Below are 25,224 nucleotides of genomic sequence, written 5' to 3'. Positions count from 1 at the left end.
CTCATTTGGCCGCCTTTCGTTCCAGTACTCTGCTGCCTGTGACTGGAACGAATTGCAAAAATCGCTGAAGTTGGAGACTTTTATCTCCCTCACCAACTTCAAACATCAAACAATCATACATAGTCTATAAATAGCTCACCCTTTTTCACCTACCTCATTCCCATACTGTTTTTATACTGTTTTTATTTATTTACTTTTCTGCTCTTTTGCACACCAATATCCTACCTGTACATGCCCATCTGATCATTTATCTCCAGTGTTAATCTGCAAAATTGTATTATTCGCCTACCTCCTCATGCCTTTTGCACACATTGTATATAGACTGCCCATTTTTTTTTCTACTGTGTTATTGACTTGCTAATTGTTTACTCCATGTGTAACTCTGTGTTGTCTGTTCACACTGCTATGCTTTATCTTGGCCAGGTCGCAGTTGCAAATGAGAACTTGTTCTCAACTAGCCTACCTGGTTAAATAAAGGTGAAATAAAAAAAAATAAAAAAAAATCCTTATCACCTCCTCCTCCCCCTCGTCCATATCCTTCTTCTACACCTCCTTTCCCTATCTAAATAAAACAATCATTATCATCTATCACCCCTCCCCTCCCCTCCCCTCCTCCTCCTCCTCCTTCCTCTCCAGTGAACCAGAGAATGTGGAAAATAACCTTCTCACGCCAGGTCAGTCCAGGCCACGAACAGGATATCATTTCATACGAGGAAGTGAAACAGCTCTTAGATAATCAACAATACACACAATGCCTTATAAACACTTTCACCACACTCTCAGACATGGATCCTTATCCAGGCTAACGGAACCAATGACCTTCGCTAACAATACATTAGGAACTGACACATTTTTTTGTTATTGTATTGTATTCGTTACAACGTGATGAACAAAAACCTAGTTGGACCTAAGTACCCAGAAAGAACAGCGCGGGATGTCAGTGACAAATAACTCCAGAGGTATGGAAGAAACTTTGAGAGGAACTAGACTCTAGAGAGAGGGAGCCCAACCTCGGCAGTAGTCGACACTTTATTATACAGGTGTGATCATGTATTTATAAGGCATTGTATCATCAACATCATCCTTCTATAGACGCAGTCAGCTGAACTATGACAATGTCCTATTGAAAGAGAAGTGCTTGAATTTTGAGTGGCATCAGAAAGCTATGCAGAAAGCAAGTAACGTTCGTTCAGCATCTTCATCTTGTACCCCTATCCTCTGCTCTGCTCAACAACTTTTAGACATGTTAGATAATAGTGACTTATTTTCAAGAATCCCTTTCAAGAATCCCTTCATCAATGTTGACAAAGAGACATCGCCTACGTGTAGGCTATGTTTCGATATTGTCTGGATATATTTTTTGCAAGAGTAGGTGTAAAGCGCAAGTGTTCTCGGATTTGACATTACCTGAGTCGTCCGCAATCTGCAGTTAGACCTTGCTTCCTGTGTGGAAAGTTGAGCGACACTTTCCAATGTATTTTCTCCTAAAAGTCTGATGGTTTAATCATTTCCCCAATGGTAAAAAAAAAACGGAGAAAAATAAGCGAATCTATTCTGTGAAGTCTTCCGTTCGGTAAGAAGAATGTAGTCAAACTTTATTATTGGAGAAGTGGGTTTTCCAAAGCACGGCTGCCAGGCTTCGTTCAATCCGTCCTGCCCTCCACCCCGTGCCACGGTCCAGCCCCTCCTCTATCCGTGAAGAGGCAGGTCTCTCCTCGCCCGTTCACCGTCCACCGCGAGAGCCACAATAACACCGTCACGTGTCCACAGACCTGGATGAGATGGGAGAAATGACGCAACTTGATAGAACCCTTTTCATACACAGGTGAGGTTGTGATGAGTGGGCGTCTGTTTGCCAGGTACATAGAATAGAATAGAATAGAATAGAATAGAGTAGAATAGAATAGAATAGAATAGTATAATAGTATTGAATATAATAGGTTCCCTTATCACTGCCTTCTGAAGAGACAATAGTCTTTTGAAAATGTTAAAATTGTTCCCAAATACAGTTGTTTTGTTACAGTAGCCTATTGCATGGTAAAATGGTAGCCTAATTAATAAGTAATAACATAAGAATGAATCTGTATGGAACAGTTTATTTCCATGTGTAGCTGGAGGAGTATGCAATCCAAAACACTAAATATGCATGGGTAGTGAATGTTGCACTTTCTATTGCTCTGCTTGGCCTTCCATAAGGTCCACTATAAGTGACCAGTCTTGGAGCCTCCAACCCCCAACCATACTGAAAACAGATATCTTGCTGTTCTCCACTAACTTGTTGCTGCATTCGTGTATACAAGGTCATACTCGTACTAGTGCCCATAGCAACAGGGGAGGAAATGAAAGGGAGACCAAATGGAGTGCCCGCCTTTCCTGCTCTTTAGCCATTAACTAATATTGAATGGAGAATATCTTTAGTTTAGGCTACAGTTCATAGGCAACAGCAACAGGAGCAGCAGTAAAACCATAATTTAACATCAGCCTATGAGTAATCCTACAACGCATAGGAGGGCTGGGGAAACAGTTGAAGACCAGGCAGAGACCACTGCAGTTGTACCATTGAGGATAGCTTGTAACCCAAATTGGCTGCAGCAATTATTCAGCTGAGTTAATGAAGAAATGTGTGAAATGTATGGCAACACCAAAGGTGGTGGCTAAATGAAGATAGTTAACTCAGTCCGTGTACCATTGGAGAGAAAAAACACTAATGCAATAGCAGCTGGGTCTGGTCTACTTAGTTTATTGACTTTCATTGAACCAGAAAAAAAAGTGAGTGGGGTGTCTCGCTTCCTCTTCCATCTCTGACAACACTTAATTCATTAAGGTGATTAGACTTAACAAGGTCTGCCATCTGCAGGCAACATGATTCATATGCTACCTGTAGAATAATAGTTTTATTTTTTACCAAAGGCCAACATGTGCATATGATGACATATGACTGCATATACTGCATAATACATTGTTTTCTCAGAGGCTTCTCTTATACCCAGCATCTGAAAAAATAACTTTTTTAATATTTTTAGTTTAAAGACAAAACTACACTTTCATATGTTGTTAGTACAATCAGATTTGCCAACTCATTGTATGAGACACGTTCAATAGCAAAAAGTTTAGTTCAGTTACTCGTCATGAACTCGATTCAAGTGCCGGTATGTCAAATTGGTCTTTACTGTCCCCCAGTGGTCATTAGATGACATCATATACTGGGATCAAATGCCCTAGCTGCAGATATACCCCCATTTACCCAACACCGGTACAACCTTGAGTAAAGACCTTGGGTAAAAACTTACATTTAGATCAGTTTAACTTCATCTTACATCCATTGACATGTTTTATTTTTTATTAAGGTTAAATAAATTAAGACATGTTTATGTTATTCACATGTATTTGTCATACACTATTTAAAAAATACAGTTCTCTATTAGCCTGGGTCCCAGTTGGTTTCTGCATCAGCAAAATGTTGGTTTTGTTGACACATCCACAGTATATTGTGGTTGTGGCATCTTCCAGACACATACATGAGTGTGCACCAATAATCAGATTTAACATCATTCTGTTACGCGGGGTGGAGTAGGTGAACCCAAGTGCAGACAGTGATGAGGTATTTATTGAAAAGTGATGGATGGGGGGTTGCAGGCCATGGGATACTCAGGCGTGTAGCAGGGAACCAGGAACTGAGGCTGCGGCTGGTGCAAAGGAAGCAGGGGCAGGGTAAGCAGGTCCGAGGCGGAATCCAGGGCAGGGAAGCAGGACTTACGAGACAATGGGACTGGCGACAGGGACCGGAGTCAGAGCGAACTAAACTGTGGTGGAGAGAAAAGCAGGATCAGGTTAGGGAAACCTGGCACCACAAGATAATAAGCTCTATGCAGGCACAACTGGCTTGCCCTGCAGACTGACTGAGCAGAGGCTATAATCTGACAGCATAGAAGTGGCAGGGCTGAGTATTTGCAGAGGTCTCGATTATGAAACAGGTTGCAGCTGGTGGGGATCTGCTCTGACTCCAGCACACCTGTCTCCCCTCACACAATCAGACACACCCACACAGAGGGAGAGAGCACTGGGGGTGTGGCGGCAGGTTAGGGAGACACCGGATGAGAAGTAGAGGGCGTGGCAGGGGCAGATGTAACACATTTAGTCTGGTCGAGGGGTGCGGTTAACTCTGCATCATTCAGTCAGGTAGAGGGTTGCGGTTAACTAGACATCATTCAGTCAGGTAGAGGGTTGCGGTTAACTAGACATCATTCAGTCTGGTAGAGGGGTGTGGTTAACTCGGCATCCTTCTTTCAATAGCTAAGCGGCAGGTAGCCTAGTGGTTAAGAGTGTTGGGCCAGTAACCCAAAAGGTTGTTGGTTTGAATCCCAGAGCCGACTAGGTGAAAAATCTGTCACTGTGCCCTTGATCAAGGCACTTAACCCAAATTGCTCTAGATAAGCGTGTCTGCTAAATGACTCAAATGTTAGCTGAGTTAACATGCAAGTCAGTAGGCTATTCTGTAGATGGTGTGAGGTGTATGAATTATGGTCACAGCAGGAGGGCAGACTTATCGTGTGACTGTCCGTCGCATGCTGGGGAAATAAGGTGACTCGGGCTTGAGTTGCGTGTGATAAGTGACATAGATTTTGGAGCGAGGTGATTTGCTCCATGCTATTGGCTTTTTATCCTGCTGACCCCCTGGTGTCCCGTACTGCGTCAGTGGCAGGCCACAACCCCTGATCTCCCTCATTAGAGACTGAAAAAAAAACAGACAACTAAACAACAGTACAAAAGAGGATCCTGTGATGGTGCAATTGGTTCATTAACTGAATTGAAACAGTGTAAAAGCTATCCCTATCTCTCTTGGGATACTGTACATTTTTATTCATAGAAGAGAAGGCTGGAAAAGAAACCATTTCTCTCATTCTCAATTTTTCGTGTTCAGACTTATTTTAGACCTACAAGGCTTTTCTCATTGATCAGACAGCATGTTATAAGTGTATGGAATATATTGTGTATGAAATAGTTGACTTTTGACCTAAAGTTCATGTTTTTCATTCATGTAGGGGTAATCAGTTTTCAAGTAGTGGTAATCTCTACTTTAGACATGCACAATGTGCCTTGGATGAACAGTGTTTTTCACTTTAAATGGAGGTGTGAGGCCTCAAGTGAAACTACAGTGATACATCATTGTGAGTGCATTGTTATAATATTTGCTTTCTTTGTGTGTAAGCATGTAGAAAGAGAAAGTATGCACAAACAGCAAACAGGTTAGAGGTTACTTAATGTATGTCAATAGTGGAGATTATGGGCCTAATGAAATGCATAAATAGTCCAGGGGCTTGAAAACCGTTTTCATACAGCACAGCAGCAAAGCCTAATCATGTAGTCAGGAAATCTCCACTTTGCAGCAGCTTTGCAGACCTAAAAATAAACAAACAATGAAAGCAAGGCCACATAAGAAATTAGAAGTCAACCATTTAAGTCATCAACCAACACTCAATAGAAGGTGAAACGGATCTATTAAATCTACCATGGCTTACTTTCCTAGAGAGGCATCTTCTGGTTAAGAGGAAATTATGTAGCCTAATGAATGTGTCATTGACTATTTAATATGTCTTGTGATTTGCATACAGTTAGTTTCAGGAAGGCGTAATACCAGTAACACCCAGACATTGTTGTGACAAAACACCTGACTAGAATGGGTTGTTAACAAACTATTCACCATGACCATTCAAAACAATCTGTATTACTCAGACATAAACAACCCAGAGAAAGAAAGCTGTGATATGATATATGTTGATAGTTGCTTGATTTAGCTGTTGATCCTTTGTATCAAATCAGATTTCCACAGACAGAGAAATCCAATAATACTTCTTGTCTATAGGCCTATTGATCCCTGACCAAAACTAATAACCATGTTCTTCAAAAATGTTATTCAATTATTCATACATTTTATGAGCTAAGTAAGCTGCATTGTGCCCTAGCCATATCAAGTCAAGCGTTATTTGTCACATGCACCGAATAAAACAAGTGCAGACCTTACCGTGAAATACAAGCCCTTAACCAACAGTGCAGTTCAAGAAGAGTTAAGAAGATATTTACCAAATAAACTCAAGTAAAAAATAATAAAAATTAACACAATAAAATAACAATAACATCCATGTAGTCAGGGGTACCGGTACCGAGTCAATGTGCGGGGTACAGATTGGTTGAGGTCATTTTTATATGTAGGTAGGGGTGAAGTGACTATGCATAGATAATAAGCAGCGAGTAGCAGCAGAGTACAAAACAAATGGAGGGGGGTCAATGTAAATAGAAATAGTCCGGTGGCCATTTAGTAAATTGTTCAGCAAAGTTGTTCGGAAAGTATTCTGACCCCTTGACTTTTTACACAGTTTGCTTACATTACAGCCTTACTTAAGAATGTATTACTTTTTTTTGCTACATCAATCTACACATAATATCCCATAATGACAAAGTGAAAAGAGGTTTTTATATATTTTTGCAAATGTATTAACAACTGAAATATCACATTTACATAAGTATTCAGACCCTTTGCTATGAGACTCTAAATTGAGCTCAGGTGCATCCTGTTTCCATTGATCATCCTTGAGATGTTTCTACAACTTGATTAAAGTCCACCTGTGGTAAATTCTATTGATTCTATTGATTGCACATGATTTGGAAAGGCACACACCTATCTATATAAGGTCCCACAGTTGACAGTGCAAGTCAGAGCCAAAACCAATCCATAAGGTCGAAGGAGTTGTCCGTAGAGCTCCAAGACCGGATTGTGTTGAGGCACAGATCTGGGGAAGGGACCCAACAAATGTGTGCAGCATTGAAGGTCCCAGAGAACACAGTGGCTTCCATCATTCTTAAATGGAAGAAGTTTGGAACCACCAAGACTCTTCCTAGAGCTGGCCATCCGGTCAAACTGAGCAATCAGGTGAGAAGGGCCTTGGTCAGGGAGGTGACCAAGAACCTGATGGTCACACTGATAAAACTCTAGAGTTGCTCTGTGGAGATGGAAGAACCTTCCAGAAGAACAACCATCTCTGCAGCACTCCACCAATCAGGCTTCTATGGTGGAGTGGCCAGATGGTAGTGGCCAGACGGCAACCACTCCACAGTAAAAGGTACATGACAGCCTACTCTGAGTTTGCCAAAAGGCACCTAAAGACTCTCAGACCATGAGAAACACGATAATCTTGTCTGATTAAACCAAGATTTAACTCTTTGGCCTGAATGCCAAGCGTCATGTCTGGAGGAAACCTGGCACCATCCCTACAGTGAAGCATGGTGGTGGCAGCACAACCTGCTTTAGAGTGTTCAGGACCTCAGACTGAGACGAAGGTTCACCTTCCAACAGGACATAAACCCTAAACACACAGCCAAGACAACACAGGTGTGGCTTCGGGACAAGCCTTAATGTCCTTGAGTGGCCCAGCCAGAGCCTGGACTTGAACACTGATCGAACATCTCTGGAGAGACCTGAAAATAGCTGTGCATCCAGCCTGACAGGGCTTGAGAGGATCTGCAGAAGGAATGGGAGAAACTTTCCAAATACAGGTATGCCAAGCTTGTAGCGCCATACCCAAGAAGACTCAAGGCTGTAATCGCTGCCAAATGCATAGTAAATACTAGCGGTTGGAATAGAGAGATGTGCCCCAAATTCCCTGATCCGGACAGGGGTCTGGCTGTAAAAACACCTGGACAAAAACAAAAGTGAACAGTGGTTAATTTAAGCATACACTCTAAGGCAGGACTTGACAGATTAGAGTGAAATATTTGTCATATCCCCCTAAATCAGATGAGCATTTTGCAACTTTGACCAGTGAAGGGGAACCTCTGACCGCCTCAAACAAATGCGTAATTCCGGATTATTCAAGCAGAAATTACACACTTCAAATGGCAAGATGAACAGATTTTACAGCACAAAGGAAACACTTAAAATAGCAAGCTAGGTCAATGCATGTTTTAATTTGATCTGAATGGTACCATATACATTTATACATACTGTACCTTTCCCACTCCATTTTAGGATGAAATTAGCAACATAACATTTAACAAATCAAAGATTAAATAAACACCTACCACACTTCTGCCTGGTTCTATTTTCCTTGATAAATGTAATAATGAAACATTTAATTTGATACATGTAGGTCAGTGAAAATATGTAATTATTGTTCTAAAGAACCTGTGGACTTGGAAAAATAACTTTGCATAAACCAACTTTTAGCATTTGACCAAACTGATCTCTAGTCTCACAGCAGTGTAACCGGTGTGAGTGTAGCCCAATCTATTATTCAACATTTTGTATTGAAAGGGATTAAACAAACACTGCAAAATGTCACGGTAACTTTAATTCAACATGATTCAGGTTTTTGGCACTGACACAGGTAAAAACACAGGTCCCCAAGGCCTCAACGATTTTGATGCATAGGCCTACATGGGGCCTTTTGGAAATATCAATATTCTACCCACATTTGTAGTCTGTAGCCTGTATCTAATTTAGAGGTGGAGTTATTTTTGTGTAATTCATTTAACCAATTCATCCATTAATTTAAGTTAAAATACAAAAATCTGTTTTAATAGGTCTTTCACTTGAATAAATAATTGTTTTCTGAATAGCATCGTTCACCCATACCTTTACAATTAAATCTGTCACATGTGGAGAAAAAAAACATTGATCTGAAGAAACTGCTCATGCGCGATAAACATCAAAACAAGCACAAAGCCAGCTGTCAAATCGTTGCAACACCGGCGAACATTACACAATGTGTTACTAGGTAAGATATCATTATGTATTATTGTGACTCACCTTACTACGGTTTCATTTGTGCTTGTAATCAGTACGTTAGTTTGCTTGTAAGGGATTCTGCTGGGTCTGTTAGCTAGCTAACCATGCTAGCTAGCTAACACTAAGCCAGAAATACATCAGACTTGGTTAGCTAGTTAGCTCTCGTTCACCCAAGAGGGCATATCTTGGGCTAGTTAACAATAACGTTAGCTAGACAGTTGGGTTTCGTAAGTCGAACAGAATTTGGTTGAAGGTCCAAGAATTAGCTAGCTAGCTCTTTTAAAGCTAGCAAGTTGCATAGACATGCTAGTCTCAACTGATGCGGAATATAAGCTTTCGACCTTGTTTGTACACGCATGTTGTTATTTAGGAATGATCATTGTCTGTTAACTTACAACCCCACTCTCTCCTGTTGGATTTATGCATAACATCACTAACGTTACCCATTTTTATTTTCATTGTTGACACTTAGACAGTAGTAATTCATGATTGTTGTAGTATTACATTTTATTTTTTTTACAAAAGAGATCAGCTTTACATGCTTAAATTGATGGCATAGGCACACACTAACTTGAATTAACTTTACAACATTCTGATATTGCTTTTGTATCCATTCAAGGCTTTTAGACGCATCTTCTATTGGAGACCGGATGTGGTGATCAAAGCGTTTATTTACCAGATAGATCAGATCCACCCAGCGCAGAGTTGACCCTCTGACTCACTGTGCCACTGCCTCGGTCATGGACACAGGTTCAGTAGCAGGTAGGACCAGTTCGGTCTCCGAAGAGATGGAGGGGATATGTGTGATGCCAGATATGAGCAACATCAAGTCGGAACACCCGGGTGGGAGTGTGGACGACACAGGTGCACAGAACGTGGCCATGGGGATCAAGTTCATCCTGCCCAACCGCTTTGATATGAACGTGTGCTCAAGGTTCGTCAAGTCGCTCAACGAGGAGGACAGCAAAAACATCCAGGACCAGGTCAATTCCGACTTGGAGGTGGCGTCTGTTTTATTTAAAGGTACCAACTGACTACCAAGTGTTGATGCACTCTTTATTTGTATTACAATGTGATTTCCATATTTGACCCCAGAAAATCAGAGGAGATATTTTGCTCCTCAATTGAGCTGAGCTGATGGTTGCTGCTATATCTCTTTTGCCTCTTTCAGCCGAGTGTAATATTCAGACGTCGCCCTCACCAGGGATACAAGTGCGTCATGTTTACACCCCATCCACCACCAAACACTTCTCCCCCATCAAACAGTCGACAACACTCACCAACAAGCACCGTGGAAACGAGGTGTCCTCCACTCCCCTTCTAGTCCACTGTAAGTACCTGAGCTCATCCTAAACTAAAAAAGTTTGTCACATGTCACTTACCCTCTTAAACGTAGACTACAACTTAAAATGTACTTGACTCTAACATTGAATTATGGCTGCTTGACCTCTGACATGTGACTTATGCCTTCTTTCCAGCCCTGTCCATTCACCAGCTGGCAGCACAGGGAGAAATGGTGTTCTTGGCCAGCAGGATTGAACAAGGTGACAATGTCCCTCAGGGTGGAGTTGTATTTATATCTGTTTGTTAATGGTATATTGATGTTGGGCTTGTTACAACAATGAACAGTCACATAATTAACAGTTGGTAAGATAAGAATAACATTTACTCAAATGTCTATAAAGGGCTTCACAGGTTGACTAGAAATATGTGAAACATGTTACTGACCGCTTTGATGTTTGTATCGCTGTAGAGACAGTGATTAACCTGCAGGATGAGGAAGGCTTCACCCCCCTGATGTGGGCCGCAGCACACGGACAGATAGCTGTCGTAGAGTTCCTGCTCCAGAACGTAAGAACAATAACATGTTGAGACATGCACTATACACTACCGTTCAAAGGTTTGGGGTCACTTAGAAATGTCCTTGTTTTGAGAATTACCAGCCTCAGGACGGGCGGAGCTAGCATGTTGAAGTGAACGGCTGTGCGTGAGAGGCTCCTGCAACTTTTTTGCTAAATAATCTAATTTAACCTACTTTATGGCACTTTTTACAACAAATGTTTCTTTCTAATACAAGATTGTATCTTTTTATATGAAAATGCAGAGTAATAAGCGACCAAAGGACAATAAATCCACAGCGGAGGCCTACTCCCCACTAAACAACGAGACAGACATGGCGGGAGGCACATGCAACAACGTGACACTTACAGAACTTACCCGGGCTTTGGGGGAGCTACGTGTTGCTATAGCTGAGGATCTTAAGGCCACTATTGCTGAACTGGACACCAAAATCGAGAGCATCATTCGAACGGTCGCTTCGCATGGCCAGAGTATTGTGGACCTTGAGAAAGCTTCTGAATTCAACGCTGGTAGGATCGACGAGTTAGAGAAGCTATGCACTTCATTGCAGGATACTGTGCAGAGGCTTTCTGTGAAAGTGGTGGACCTGGAGGGCCGATCCAGACGTAATAACCTTCGCGTTGTTGGTCTGGCAGAGGGGATAGAGGCGGGCTCTCGCCCCACCGACTTCTTCGCCAAGCTATTGAAGGATGCAATGGGATCGGATGTTTTGGATTCGGATCCCCAGCTGGACCGCGCACATCGCTCCCTTGTCCCAGTGCCTGGACCGGGCCAACGTCCTCGCCCAGTAATAATCTGTTGTCACAGTTTCAAGACCAAGGATCTTATCCTGCGTGAAGCTCGAATGAGGGGCAACCGGTCACATAAAGGGCATCCATTCCGTGTCTATGAGGATTATGCGCCCGATGTGGCAAAGCATCGCGCCGATTACAGAGATGTCATGACCAAACTCCATCTTCACCCAGCCTTACTCTTCCCTGCAAGACTAAGAATTACCCCGCCTTCCGGTGAGAAGATTTGGCTCTCCTCGGTTTTGGACGCAGAGAAGTTTATCCGGGGATATACACCAATCCCCCGTACAGGTTAGGGTGCCTTGTTATTGCGTGTTAGGGTCTGCTCATGGACTCGAATCCATACTATACCATATTGGGTGAAAACATATTAAACGGACTCAACAAGGGCTACCGAGCATGTAAGACGCTGAGCAGACCAATGGATGGCGATCAGAGCTCTCATTTAACGTTAAATTCACTTTCATCCCGGCTGTGCTCAGAGATGCATATTTTTTTACTTCCAGGTTTGATCACTGACACCTTCGGACGGATATACTTATATTCCCACACTTTTGTTTCGTTATTTATTTTACAATCCTTACATTACTCTTACTACCATACCATTTATTTATTGCTTGCAGGGGACTGGGGGTGATGGTTGGGAGGGGGCAGACACTTGGTTAGCAAGTTGATGTTTTGTGCCGTTCTGCCTCTCTCCCGACTAGAGTCCCACCAGCCCTCTGTAGTGCTTATGTATGTGTAGGTGTGCGTACATATAATTACTATTAGTACTTTATTACTATTTTCTCTTAGCATTTTAGTATTATGTATGTGTATATTTTAAATCAGTGTAGATTGTTATTCTGGGGTATGAATGTTTGTATGTGTATGTGTGCATATGGAGATATATATATATATATTTTTTTTTAATTTTTTTTTTTAATGGGGGGAACGTTTAATTTAACAAATCCTTGTTCCGATCTCCTGACCCACAGTATGTAAAGGTACGGCTGACTATGTCGGTTGCGGATGGTTTATTTTTTTGGCCGGCAGTGCTTAGCAATATTATCTTGAGGCTATATCTTGCTTATCTCTGGGATTGACCCAGGATGACGCTTAAATGCGTAATAAGTTGCAACTTATTCGGTTTAGGTTTATTAGATGCTAACTGAACACTTAACTCGCGGGAGCCTCCTCAGTTCATATGTTAGTAGAAGTTCTAGGATAGTGAGAGGTGAACGTATAGTTGGGATTTTATTATTGTTTTACCTCTGGTTCGAGGTCGCGCCGTGCTTTTTTGGCATCGGCCAGACAATGTGCTTATTTTTATTTTTCTATCCTGTTTGTACATGCCTGTTAAATGTGGGTTGATGGGGGGGTGTTGGGGAAATTAGGGGAACAGGGTGGGAAGTAAAGGTGCTTGCAGGGGGAGGGGTGGGTTGGATACTGCTCGGGTGTAGGTGCTACATATGCTGATCGTGATGGTTTGGTGCGCTTTCTTACCTTTTTATCAAGTTACATGGTATGCAGGCCACCATAGGAACTACAAACGAGAGGAGGGCGAGGATTACATTCACTTCCTGGAATGTCAAGGGTTTAAACGAACCAATTAAGAGGGGCAAGGTCCTAGCCCACTTGAAAGCACTCTCGTCTGATATTATATTTTTGCAAGAAACCCATCTGAAGAATAACTTTCATAGCAGACTTAAGTGTAGGTGGGTGGGGCAAGTGTATCACTCTAACTTCTCTGCCAAAACGAGAGGCACAGCGATTCTGGTACGGAAAGGAATTCCCTTTCTACATAAAACCACTATTGCAGATAAAGAGGGTCGGTATGTGATCGCAATAGGAGAAATCCACTCTACCTCAGTAACTCTACTAAATATCTATCGGCCAAACATTGACAACCCCTCTTTTTTCAAACGAGTCCTTGCCCTGATTCCAGATATCTCCCATACTAACCTGGTCATTGGAGGGGACCTTAAATTGACTACTTTTTGTTGGATGCTAGACTACTCCCCTATACCTGTAATGTGAGGTATCATGATATTATAATCTCGGACCACAGTCCACTCACCTTCTCCCTGAGATTGGGTGACATTGTACCAAACGAGAGGGTCTGGAGGTTTAATCCTCAGCTCCTCACAGAACCAACATTCTGTGAATATCTTAAAGACCAAATTCAATTTTTCTTTGATACCAACAACACAGAGACCTCCCCAGCATTATTGTGGGAAACACTGAAGGCTTATCTCAGAGGCTGTATCATCTCCTTTCAGGCTGCCAGGAGTAGGCAAAACAGGAAAACTGGAAGAACTAGAGGGACAAATTCACTTACTGGATAGGGAGAATTCTAGCCACCCATCTATGGAGAAACATAAAAAAATTACCTCTTAAAATGTGAATATAAATCAGATTCTCTCAGCTAAAATTGCTAAAAAAAATTCTCTATGCCAAGCAAAAATATTTTGAGTTTGGTGACAAACCACACAAATTACTCGCCAGACAACTTTGAAAAAATGTGAGTGACCGAATGATTCACAGGGTTAAATCTGCATCTGGGGAATTACTCTCTTCCCCCAAAGACATCAATGACAGATTCCGGCAGTTTTATGAGACTCTATATACATCTAAAGTGGATCCTAACCCCTTAATTATGCAAACATTTTTGGAGGACTGTAATCTTCCTGCCCTGAACCAGGAAGATTCTAACTTCCTGAATAAGGAAATATCTCTTGATGAAATTCGAGAAACAATTCAATCTCTAAAGAGTGGCAAGACCCCGGGCCCAGATGGATACCCTGGTGAATTCTATAAAACATTCAGCAACATGCTCTCCCCCTATCTGCACAAAATGTTGATTCAGGCCAATGAGGATGGAGCTCTCCCTTCTACTTTGGATGAAGCGTTCATTACAGTTATACATAAGAAGGGTAAAGATCCAGAAGAGGTAGGGTCATACAGACCAATATCTCTCCTTAATACAGACCAAAAGATTTGAGCAAAAACTCTGGCTAACAGGCTTAGCACTTTAATTGGCAAATTGGTCCATTCGGATCAGACCGGCTTTATCCCTAACAGAAACTCATTCTTCAATCTCAGGCGCCTCTTCAATATTATGTATTCTCAGAGGTTACCCAACGTGGACCCCACCTCTTTAAGGAATACCTAGGATAGGATAAAGTAATCCTTCTCACCCCCCGCCCCCTCCCCTTAAAATATTTAGATGCACTATTGTAAAGTGGCTGTTCCACTGGATGTCATAAGGTGAATGCACCAATTTGTAAGTCGCTCTAGATAAGAGCGTCTGCTAAATGACTTAAATGTAAATGTAAATGTCCTATCTCTTGACGCCGAAAAGGCCTTTGACCAAGTTGAGTGGCCCTATCTATTCAAGGTCCTACAGAAATGTAATATTGGAGATAGGTTCATAAATTGGATCCAGCTTTTATATAGGAACCCCTGTGCCAGAATACTCACTAACCAATCATTGTCGCCCCGATTTAACCTCAACAGGGGCCAAGGCAGGGTTGTGCGCTGTCGCCTATGCTCTTCGCCCTAATTATCGAACCGCTCGCTCAGACGATTAGATCTCATGCAGCAATACACGGCTATAATACTAAAGATACTCTAAATAAGATCTCCCTATACGCAGATGACATCCTCCTCTATGTAACAGAACCCCAGGCTAGTATCCCAGCTATTCTTGATGTGATCAATTTGTTTGGTACCTTCTCGGGATGCAGAATAAATTGGAACAAGAGTGAATTAATGCCCATACGGTCGCAAAATTCCTCCTGGCTAGAACATCTCCCATTTAAGTTATCTTCAGAAAAATTTACCTACCTAGGAATTGTAGTTACCAAACAATACTCCTTACTATTTAAAGAGAATTTCCCCTCTGATACAAAAACTCAAAGCAAACATACTATTTTGGAGAACTCTCCCAATTTCTCTGCTCTGAAGAATTAATGCCATTAAAATGGTCTTCCTCCCACAACTGCTCTACCTATATCAGAACATCCCAGTATTCATACCTAAATCCTTTCATAAACAACTGGACTCAATAATCAATCCTTTCATCTGGGATTATAAAACACACAGGATAGGTAAAAAACACCTCTGTAAATCCAAGATGGAAGGAGGATTGTCTCTCCCAAATGTTATATTTTATTACTGGGCCGCGAAACCTCCGCGTTGTTACGTTTCTGTTGGATGACGTACTCCCGGCATCCAGCTGGCTTAGTATGGAGCGTGAGGAGTGTCACCCCTTCTCTATTGGCGCTGTGATTTTGTCGCCTGTCAATCTGGAGATGTCACTTTATTGTAACAATCCTATTATACATAGCACAGTCCGAATCTGGAAGCAAATTAAAGTCCACTTTGAGCTTAGACCAATGTCATTCATGCTCCCTGTCGCCAGGAATCCCTCCTTTGCCCCTTCTAACCTTGATAACACCTTTGAGCGATGGGGAGAGTTGGGGATAAGTACCATAGGGGATTTATACATAGAAGGGACCTTTGCTTCCTTTGAGTTGCTGAAGGAAACTTATAATCTTCCCAGAAGTAATTTTTTCAGATACCTACAAATTAGAGACTACGTTAGAAAACACCTCCCAACATTTGGGAATGATAAACCTTCCATGTTTGACGGATGCATAAAAATATGCCCCACCTCAGATAAACTGATATCGCGTCTATATGATGCTTTTCAATCTGTTAGCACACCTTCTACTGATGCCATCAAGGCAAAATGGGAGGAAGAACTAGGGACTGACATCTCGGTGGCAGACTGGGAAGAGAGCTTGGAGTATATCCACACATGCTCCATTAATTCCAGACATCGTCTCATACAATTCAAGGTATTACACAGATTACACTATTCCAAAACTAAACTGCATAGGATATTTCCTGACACATCCCCTACATGTGATAAATGTCAGGCTGCGCAGGGCACACTACTCCACTGCTTTGCCCTATGCTCTAGCTTGCATGGTTATTGGTGTGGAATTTTTAGGATCCTCTCTGAAGTTTTGGAGACTTCAATAGATCCAGACCCGCTTCTGAAAATCCTGGGAGTATCTGAGTCCCTAAACGGATTAACCAACCCCCAAAAACAACTAATCTCGTACGGTCTCATCTCGGCAAAATAAATAATCTTGTTGTTTTGGAAAAGGAGGGAAGCGCCCTCTACCAAATTATGGCTTAGTGAATTGGCAAACACTGTACACTTAGAAAGAATTAGATATATTCTGAACAATAAATGATCAACATTTGATCAAATCTGGCAGCCTTTCCTCTCCTACTTGGACGAGTCGGCGCTGTGAATTTGTACTTATTAACGCACTCTCAATTGTAATATTTTAATCTACCTTTGGGCAGCGTGTGCTGGCCCTGCCACCTGAGCAGTTGGGAGGGGGGGGACATCTTCCCTCTTTCTTTCTACGTGTCCTTGTTTTGTATGTCGTGTTTTGTATTATTTGTTCTGCACCCAGAACTCTGGGTCTTGTTGTTCCTGTATGCTCTGTTATGTTTAGATAAGAATTGTATACCTGTCATGTATACCTATACACCATTCTTGTGTGTGTTTAATAAAAATATTTGAAACAAGAAAAATAAAAAATAAAATGTCCTTGTTTTTGAAAGAAAATCACTTTTTTTCTTTCCATTAAAATAACATACAATTGATCAGAAATACAGTGTAGACATTGTTAATGTTGTAAATGACTATTGTAGCTGGAAATGGCTTTTTTTTTTTTTTATGGAATTTCTACATAGTGTACAGAGGCCCATTATCAGCAATCATCACTCCTGTGTTCCAATGGCATGTTGTGTTAACTAATCAAATGTTATAATTTTAAAAGGCTAATTGATCATTAGAAAACCAAAGAGGACAAGTACATTAGTGTCTAGTTTGAGAAACGGACGCCTCACAAGTCCTCAACTGGCAGCTTCATTAAATTGTACCCGCAAAACACCAGTCTCAACGTCAACAGTGAAGAGGCGACTCCTGGATGGTGGCCTTTTAGGCAGAGTTGCAAAGAACAGCTCTCGTTCACCCAAGAGCGGGCCTATCTTGGGCTAGCTAACAATAACGTTAGCTAGACAGTTGAGTTACGTCTTTATTATTTACTTAGACGTATTAGCTAACTATCAGTAATCGTAAGTCCGACAGGGATGCTGGCCTTCTAGGCAGAGTTGCAAAGAAAAAGCCCAATCTGGCTGGCCAATAAAAATAAAATATTAAGATGGGCAAAATAACAAACACTGGACAGAGGAACTCTGCCTAGAAAGCCAGCATCCCGGAGTCGCCTCTTCACTGACGTTGAGATTGGTGTTTTGAGGGTACTATTTAATGAAGCTACTCCCTTCACAGAAAAGTGCAAATTGGCCCTAACCAGAATAGAAAGAGGAGTGGGAGGCTCTGGTGCACAACTGAGCAAGAGGACAAGTACATTCGTGTCTAGTTTGAGAAACTAATGCCTTACAAGTCCTCAACTGGCAGCTTCATTAAATGGAACCCGCAAAACACCAGTCTCTGTTTCTGGACATTTTGAGCCTGTAATCGAACCCACAAATACTGATGCTCCAGATACTCAACTAGTCTAAAGGACAGTTTTATTGATTCTTCAATCAGAAACAACAGTTTTCAGCTGTGCTAACTTAATGGCAAAAGGGTTTTCTAATGATCAATTAGCCTTTTAAAATGATAGACTTGGATTAGCCAACACAACATGCCATTGGAACACAGGCGTGATGGTTGCTGATAAAGGGCCTCTGTACGCCTATTTAGATATTCCATAAAAATATCTGCTATTTTGCAGCTGCAATTGTCATTTACACCATTAACAATATCTACACTGTATTTCTGATCAATTTGATGTTATTTTAAAAACAATAACAAGGACATTTCTAAGTGACCTCCAACTTTTGAAGTGGTGTATATACAAAAGTATGTGGACACCCCTTCAAATGAGTGGATTTGGCTATTTCCGCCACACCCGTTGCTGACAAGTGTATAAAATGGAGCACACAGCCATGCAATCTCCATTGACAACATTGGCAGTAGAATTACCTTACTGAACAGCTCAGTGACTTTCAACGTGGCAATGCCATAGGATGCCACCTTTACAATAAGTCAGTTCGTAAAATGTCAGCCCTGCTAGAGCTGCCCTGGTCAACTAAGTGCTGTTATTGTGAAGTGGAAAGTCTAGGAGTAACAATTGATAAGCCGCAAAGTGGTAGACCACACAAGCTCACAGAGTGGGACCGCCTAGTGCTGAAGCACGTAAACATTGTCTATCCTCATTTGCAACACTCAATACTGAGTTCCAAACTGCCTCTGGAAGCAACGTCAGCACAATAACTGTTTGTCGGGAGCTTCATGAAATGGGTTTCCATGGCTGAGCAGCCACACAAGCCTAAGATCACCATGCATAATGGCAAGTGTCGAATGGATTGGTGTAAAGCTTGCCACCATTGGACTCTGGCGCAGTCCGATGGACGGATCTTGGTTTGGCGAATGCCAGGAGAATGCTACCTGCCTGAATGCATAGTGCCAACTGTAAAGTTTGGTGGAGGAGAACTAATGGTCTGTGGCTGTTTTTCATGGTTCGGGTTAGGCCCCTTAGTTCCAGTGAAGGGAAATTGTAATGCTACAGCATACAATGCCATTCTAGACGATTCTGTGCTTCTAACTTTGTAGCAACAGTTTGGGGAAGGCCCTTTCCTGTTTCAGCATGACAATCCCCCAGTACCAAAAGCGAGGTCCATACAGAAATAGTTTGTCAAGATTGGTGTGGAAGAACTTGACTGGCCTGCACAGAGTCATAACCTCAACCCCATCAAACACCTTTGGGATGGATTGGAACGTTGACTGCGAGCCAGACCTCGTACCCCAACATCAGTGCCTGACCTCACTAATGCTTGTGGTGAATGGAAGCAAGTCTCTGCTGCAATGTTCCAACATCTAGTGGAAAGCCTTCCCAGAAGAGTGGAGGCTGTTATAGCTGCGAAGAGGGGACCAACTCCATATTAATGCCTACAATTTTAGAATGAAATGTTGGGCAAGAAGGTGTCCACATACTTTTGGTGATGTAATGTAACAACCCAGCAAATAACTATTTCAGAGATATGCAGCATACAGTCAGATACTGTTACCTAAAATGTACATAAGACAGGAAAACACCACAAATAACATTAACATACTGTATGCAGTATGTATTGTTGAATCCGTTTAGCCCAGATGCTTTTCTCACCAATGGTCTCTTCCATGTCCTCTTCCTTTAGGGAGCGGACCCCAACCTGTTGGCTAAAGGCAGAGAGAGCGCTCTGTCTCTGGCCTGCAGCAAGGGATACACAGACATCGTGAAGATGCTCATCGACTGTGGCGTGGATGTCAATGAATATGACTGGGTAGAAATGTTACATCAGGATTTTCATCTGTATTCTTGTGTATGGCTTAATTTTAATGTACAGTGTGTCAAACCAATCATAGAGCAACATTTGTTCCTGTTGAAGATTTCACTCTTACGGTTTCAGAACGGAGGGGTTCCCGTTCTCTACGCTGTCCATGGAAACCATTTGCGTTGTGTGGAAATTCTCCTAGGTAAGAACTGCCTGACTGAGGGGCAGGAGCATGTACAGTAAGAAATGAAGCCCTGACTGACCTTCCATTCAGCAGACTTACTGTACTAACCAGCCGCATTGGTGGCAACTGTCAATTTCTAGATGAATGATGATTCTATGACTTTTATTAACTGAGACAATATGTTGTGTTAAAAGCTTGGTCTGCACTGATTTTGATGAGATATATTGCTTATATTTAGGCTGTGTTGATCCAGGCAGGTCTGTAATCTGACATCTTCCATCCTTTCCTGTCACAGAAAGTGGTGCCGACCCCACCATTGAGTCTGACTCTGGCTTCAACGCTATGGATATGGCTGTGGCAATGGGCCATAGGAATGGTATACAAATATGCATCTCATACAGATCATATTTAGGCTATATACTTCTCATCATGAAGAACAAGTTCAAATATCATGACTAAAGAGGTCTTGTAGTCTAGCCATACATACATAAAGTGGAAATATAGCATTTATTCATTTGTGTTATTCCCGGTCTACTTTCATGAAGATATTGTGCAGCGAGATTACTATCTTGGAATATGTTTAAAGAAATACAAGGGTATTTGGTGAGTTCCTTGTAGTCTGTGTATAACAGTAATCCTTGCCCCCCCCACATCCCCTCTTCCACAATCAGATTTCTGTGTTTTGATACAATTATGCAAATGAGGCCATCTTAACAGGATCTCCTCTGATTCTAACAGTCTGGTCCACTGGTTCCACTAGGATCAGAAGTTTTTTTTTAAAATTATAGTGCTGTGTATGCCAAGGATCATCTGTTATGGTATCAGATCCCACTTTACAAACCATGCTCAAAATAAGCCCAGTAGCTGTTAAGATTTCATGACTTGGATGTTTGTCCTATGGTATGAACAGAGATTTAACGTTTAAAATGCCGGTATTTTGGCGCTGTAATTCAATGATATTTTCTCAGTTTGAGGATAGCTTTAACTAACTAGCATTCCTATTTACATTTAATGAACCCTACCAGATACTTGCCTTTTTTGTTTGCTCAATACTCACCAAACTTTCAGACATTTGCTTTTCATTTTTTCTAACTTCTAAAACCTCAATTTCTGCATGATATCTCTGTGCAGTAGTAGGCTATGGCTGAAACATGTCTCTCTTTTCTGACCAGTTCAACAGGTGATGGAGGCCCACTTACTGAAGCTGCTGATGGGGATCAGAGAGTAACCCTTTAACCTGGGGCACAAGAGGGACTGCCTGTGAATGGAAATACAGTGGACACCATAAAGAAAAAAGAATTAAGGCTGAGGATGATTGTGGATCATGTTGAGACTTATCTGTTAGGGTGAAGCACAGGTGTGAATGGTTTTGATGAAGCATGTGAGTATTTATGGAGACATGCAACTCAAATGTTTCAGGCCACCGTTCTGGCTAGATGCCCTTTTCTTTGAGTTTAGTTTGTTATGATGTAAATAAGTTTTGAGCCAAATGCTAATGTAAAAGTAGTGCTTAAACTCGAACGTCTGCTCTAATCATGCATTGATATAAATGGAAGATTTTTGTGAAAGTTAAAGTGCACAATTTTCATTTGAGAATTTTGCTCATGTAACGGGTAAACACTATAAAGTTGGGATGAAATTAAGTAGGTCAAATGGATTGCTTTGGGAAAAATGTGTGGATGCTTCTGTAGGTAAAATGTTTTAATTTGTTTTTGTTTATGACTGACTTACATTGGAGCAAATGAGTTGTTTTCAAGGAAAAAAGAAACCGCACACTGCTCTTGATAGTATCACTGCTCTTGATAGTATCACTGATATTTAATAAGCTAACGTATCTGCCTCACGGCCCCCGTCAGAGCTTTTGTTATTTTATTTTAAATTAGCACCCTTATGTAGACCTGGCCCCACCCACATCCGTTCCTCACATCAAAATGGGTTGGAGGCAAAGGAAAAACAAATAAATGCTACCAAATATAATAATGTGCATTTCATGAATATTACATCTTAAACACGTCTGTAAAACCACAATGAGGACATAGCAAGTTTTCATTAATCATTACATCGTAGGAAAAACATCAGCGTAATCTTAAATAGGCACATAATTCATGTTCAAATTCATAACATACATAGGCATTTCATCATTATGTCCTTTAGGAAATAATGTCTGGAAGGTGAAAATCCCAAAACATTCTCTTTTACTCAGAGTATTATTAATATCACCTCCCCTGTCTGATATCTTAACTTTCTCTATGCCACAAAATCTAAGGTAGAAAGGTCATTAAAAGTGTACTGCGACTGGATAATCCCTGTCGTTTCTCCTGATTGAACTTCTATGTTCACTAATTCTCTGTTTGAGAGAGCGGGAGGTTTTACCGACATAGAGCCCACATGGAAATAACATGTAAACATGTAAATAACATGAGTGGTGGAACACGTAATAATGTCATTTATTTGGAACTGTTTTCCTGTGTGTGGGTGGCAGAAATATTCACACTTCATCATATTGTTGCACTGTGCGCATCCTCTTCAATCAAAATGGTAAAAAAAAGAAACAGCTTAAACAAGAGCACTTTCTCAAGCAAAAATGTTGCTAGGACTGTCTGGGAGTAATCTAAGTGGGGAGTGGGAAACTAGACGTTATTGGCAGAGAGGTTTGGAACTACTTCTTATTCCATTAATGGATTTACTGCCTGGTGATGTCATATGCAGGCAAAAACTCCATTCCACCAAAACAGGCTGAAATTTCAGGTAGTCTTTTCAAACAACTCTTACACAACAATTGCATAATTTTCACAGTATTATTCTGACCTCAATGTGAAAAGATATATTAAACACAGGAAAACAGTAATGCATCATAGCTACAATAAAGACTACAGTAAAAGATGGGCAGAAACTGGTTCTCCGATAAAATCCTTGATACCACTTGACTACCTAAGCTCATGCGCAGAAACACGTTATTGGGTTGTGCCTCGCGCAAGTGCATGCCGTCAAGTCAAAGGCACTCAAATAAAATTGTATTGGTCACATGCACATAATGCTTGTGTTCATAGCTCCAGTGCAGTAGTATCTAACAAAACAAAGTTGCTTTGGAGCTAGAAGCAGAGCTGCCATGTATGTCGTCATCTCCTTGTTTTTTACGAAAATGAAAACATGTCAGTTTGTCACTTTTTTCAAACTTATTTTTATTTATTATTTTACCTTTTATTTAACTAGGCAAGTCAGTTAAGAACAAATTCTTATTTTCAATGACGGCCAAGGGAACGACAGATCTGTACCTTGTCAGCTCGGGGATTTGAATTTGCAACCTTCCGGTTACTAGTCCGATGCTCTTACCACTAGGCCTGAACGTACTTTGGTGCGAAATTTTGTGGAGCGATGGGTAACGATGCTTCGAGGCTGACTGTTGTCGTTGTGTGCAGAAGGTCCCTGGTTCGTGCCCGGGTATGGGCGAGGTGACGGTTTAAAATTATACTGTTACATTGAAAAGCCGCGGCCCTTGCAGAGCAAGGGGAACTACTACTTCAAGTTCTCAGAGCAAGTGACGTAACCGATTGAAACGCTATTTAGTGCACACCGCTAACTAAGCTAGCCGTTTCACATCCGTTACAGAAGGATACCTGAAACATTTGACCCAAGTTAAACAATTTAAAGGCAATGCTACCAAATACTAATTGAGTGTATGTAAACTTCTGACCCACTGGGAATGTGATGAAATAAATAAAAGCTGAAATAAATCATTCCCTCTACAATTATTTTGACATTTCACATTCTTAAAATAAAGTGGTGATCCTAACTGACCTAAGACAAGGAATTTTTACTAGGATTAAATGTCAAGAATTTTGAAAATTTGAGTTTAAATGTATTTGGCTACGGTGTATGTAAACTTCCGACTTCAACTGTAGGTATTATAGTGTGTAGATACATTAGCTAACCACCCCAGAGAGCAGTGCATTATAGATTTTGTAGTCGACTTGAATTGCAATGGATTTCCACAAAGACTTTGTTGCTACCAATATTATGACAAATTGAAACATTTCACAAAAAATATTGTTTTCACAGTGGTATCTAACACTATTATAGGAATTGGTGGCTTGGTTTATCCCTTTTACCAGGTGTAATGCACAGATGCAAGTCATTTGGACAGTTGAAAAGCATGGGCATTAATATGGAGTTGGTCCCCCCTTTGCTGGTCTAAAAGCCTTCAACAATACATGTACTGTATACAGTATGTTAATGTTATTTATGGTGTTTTCCTGTCTTATGTACTATGTGCACTTTAGGTAACAGTATCTGACCATTTGCTGCATATCTCTGAAATAAAGTCATTTGCTGGGTTGTTACACTACATGACTAAAAGTGTGTGGACACTTGCTAGCTGAAAATCTCATTCCAAAATCATGGGCATTAATATGGAGTTGGTCCCCCCTTTGCTGCTATAACAGCCTCCACTCTTCTGGGAAGGCTTTCCACTAGATGTTGGAACATTGCTGCAAAGACTTGCTTCCATTCAGCCACGAGCATCAGTGAGGTCAGGCACTGATGTTGGGCGAGTAGGCCTGGCTCGCAGTCGGCGTTCCAATTCATCCCAAAAGGTTTTTGATGGGGTTGAGGTCAGGGCTGTCTTTGTATGATATAGCGATAAAATGTATCTTCAATGGAACTAAGGAGCCCAAAACATGAAAAACAGCACCAGACCATTATTCCTCCTCAAACTACACACAGTTGGCACTAAGCATTCAGGCAGGTAGCGTTCTCCTGGCATCCCCCAAATCCAGATTTGTCCGTCAGACTGCCAGTTGGTGAAGCTCGAGTCATCATTCCAGAGAACGTGTTTCCACTGCTCGAGTCCAACGACGGCGAGCTTTTCATCAATCCAGCTGACGCTTGGCATTGTACATGGTGATCTTAGGCTTGTGTGGCAGCTCAGCCATGGAAACCCATTTCATGAAACTTCCGACAAACAGTTTTTGTGCTAATTTTGCTTCTATAAGAAATGTGGAATGCTGTGTCGCAACAGAACAGATGATTTAGGTGCTTCAGCACACAGCGGTCCCGTTCTGTGAGCTTGTGTGGTCTATCACTTCATGGCTGAGCAGTTGTTGCTCCTAGATGTTTCCACTTCACAGTAACACCACTTATAGTTGACTGGGGCAGCTCTAGCAGGGCAGGAATTTGACAAACTGACTTGTTAGAAAGGTGGCATCTTATGACAGTGCCAC

At 41.4% G+C, this 25,224-nt stretch overlaps 2 protein-coding genes across 10 annotated transcripts in view; one reads left to right on the top strand and one right to left on the bottom strand.

Moving 5' to 3' along the window:
- Window positions 1-1,657, bottom strand: part of arhgef28a (Rho guanine nucleotide exchange factor (GEF) 28a) — a 136,114-nt gene extending 134,457 nt beyond the window's left edge. For 5 of the 7 annotated variants that reach the window (XM_052525433.1, XM_052525435.1, XM_052525437.1 and 2 more), the window contains exon 1: window positions 1,408-1,657. The gene's annotated coding sequence lies outside the window, so the exon portion shown is untranslated. The remainder of the gene's footprint in view (window positions 1-1,407) is intronic. The other 2 variants (XM_052525439.1, XM_052525438.1) reach the window with 1 other exon arrangement.
- ankra2 (ankyrin repeat, family A (RFXANK-like), 2) lies at window positions 809-24,350 on the top strand. 3 transcript variants are annotated; one of them, XM_035775680.2, is made up of 9 exons: window positions 809-959; window positions 9,402-9,805; window positions 9,954-10,112; window positions 10,261-10,326; window positions 10,536-10,633; window positions 19,705-19,830; window positions 19,957-20,023; window positions 20,301-20,381; window positions 21,178-24,350. In XM_035775680.2, exons 2-9 carry the CDS (start codon window positions 9,523-9,525, stop codon window positions 21,231-21,233), a joined length of 936 nt encoding a protein of 311 aa, XP_035631573.1. In that variant the 5' UTR covers window positions 809-959; window positions 9,402-9,522; the 3' UTR covers window positions 21,234-24,350. The 3 variants fall into 3 exon arrangements, with proteins under 3 accessions (XP_035631573.1, XP_035631572.1, XP_035631571.1); XM_035775679.2 differs by lacking the exon at window positions 809-959 and adding an exon at window positions 1,705-1,825; XM_035775678.2 differs by lacking the exon at window positions 809-959 and adding an exon at window positions 8,618-8,771.
- Window positions 24,351-25,224: the final 874 nt, after the last annotated feature.

This window comes from Oncorhynchus keta, chromosome 9 (genome assembly GCF_023373465.1).
Source record: "Oncorhynchus keta strain PuntledgeMale-10-30-2019 chromosome 9, Oket_V2, whole genome shotgun sequence".
NCBI lineage: Eukaryota > Metazoa > Chordata > Actinopteri > Salmoniformes > Salmonidae > Oncorhynchus > Oncorhynchus keta.
Note: the sequence above shows the minus strand (reverse complement) of the source record. Positions and strands in the feature narration are given on the sequence as shown.

Coding starts and splice junctions, on each gene's coding strand:
- ankra2 (XM_035775680.2), top strand. CDS start 9,523: ATGGACACAGGTTCAGTAGCAGGTAGGACCAGTTCGGTCTCCGAAGAG. Junction 9,806..9,953: donor GGCGTCTGTTTTATTTAAAG/GTACCAACTGAC, acceptor TGCCTCTTTCAG/CCGAGTGTAATATTCAGACG. Junction 19,831..19,956: donor ATGTCAATGAATATGACTGG/GTAGAAATGTTA, acceptor TTACGGTTTCAG/AACGGAGGGGTTCCCGTTCT.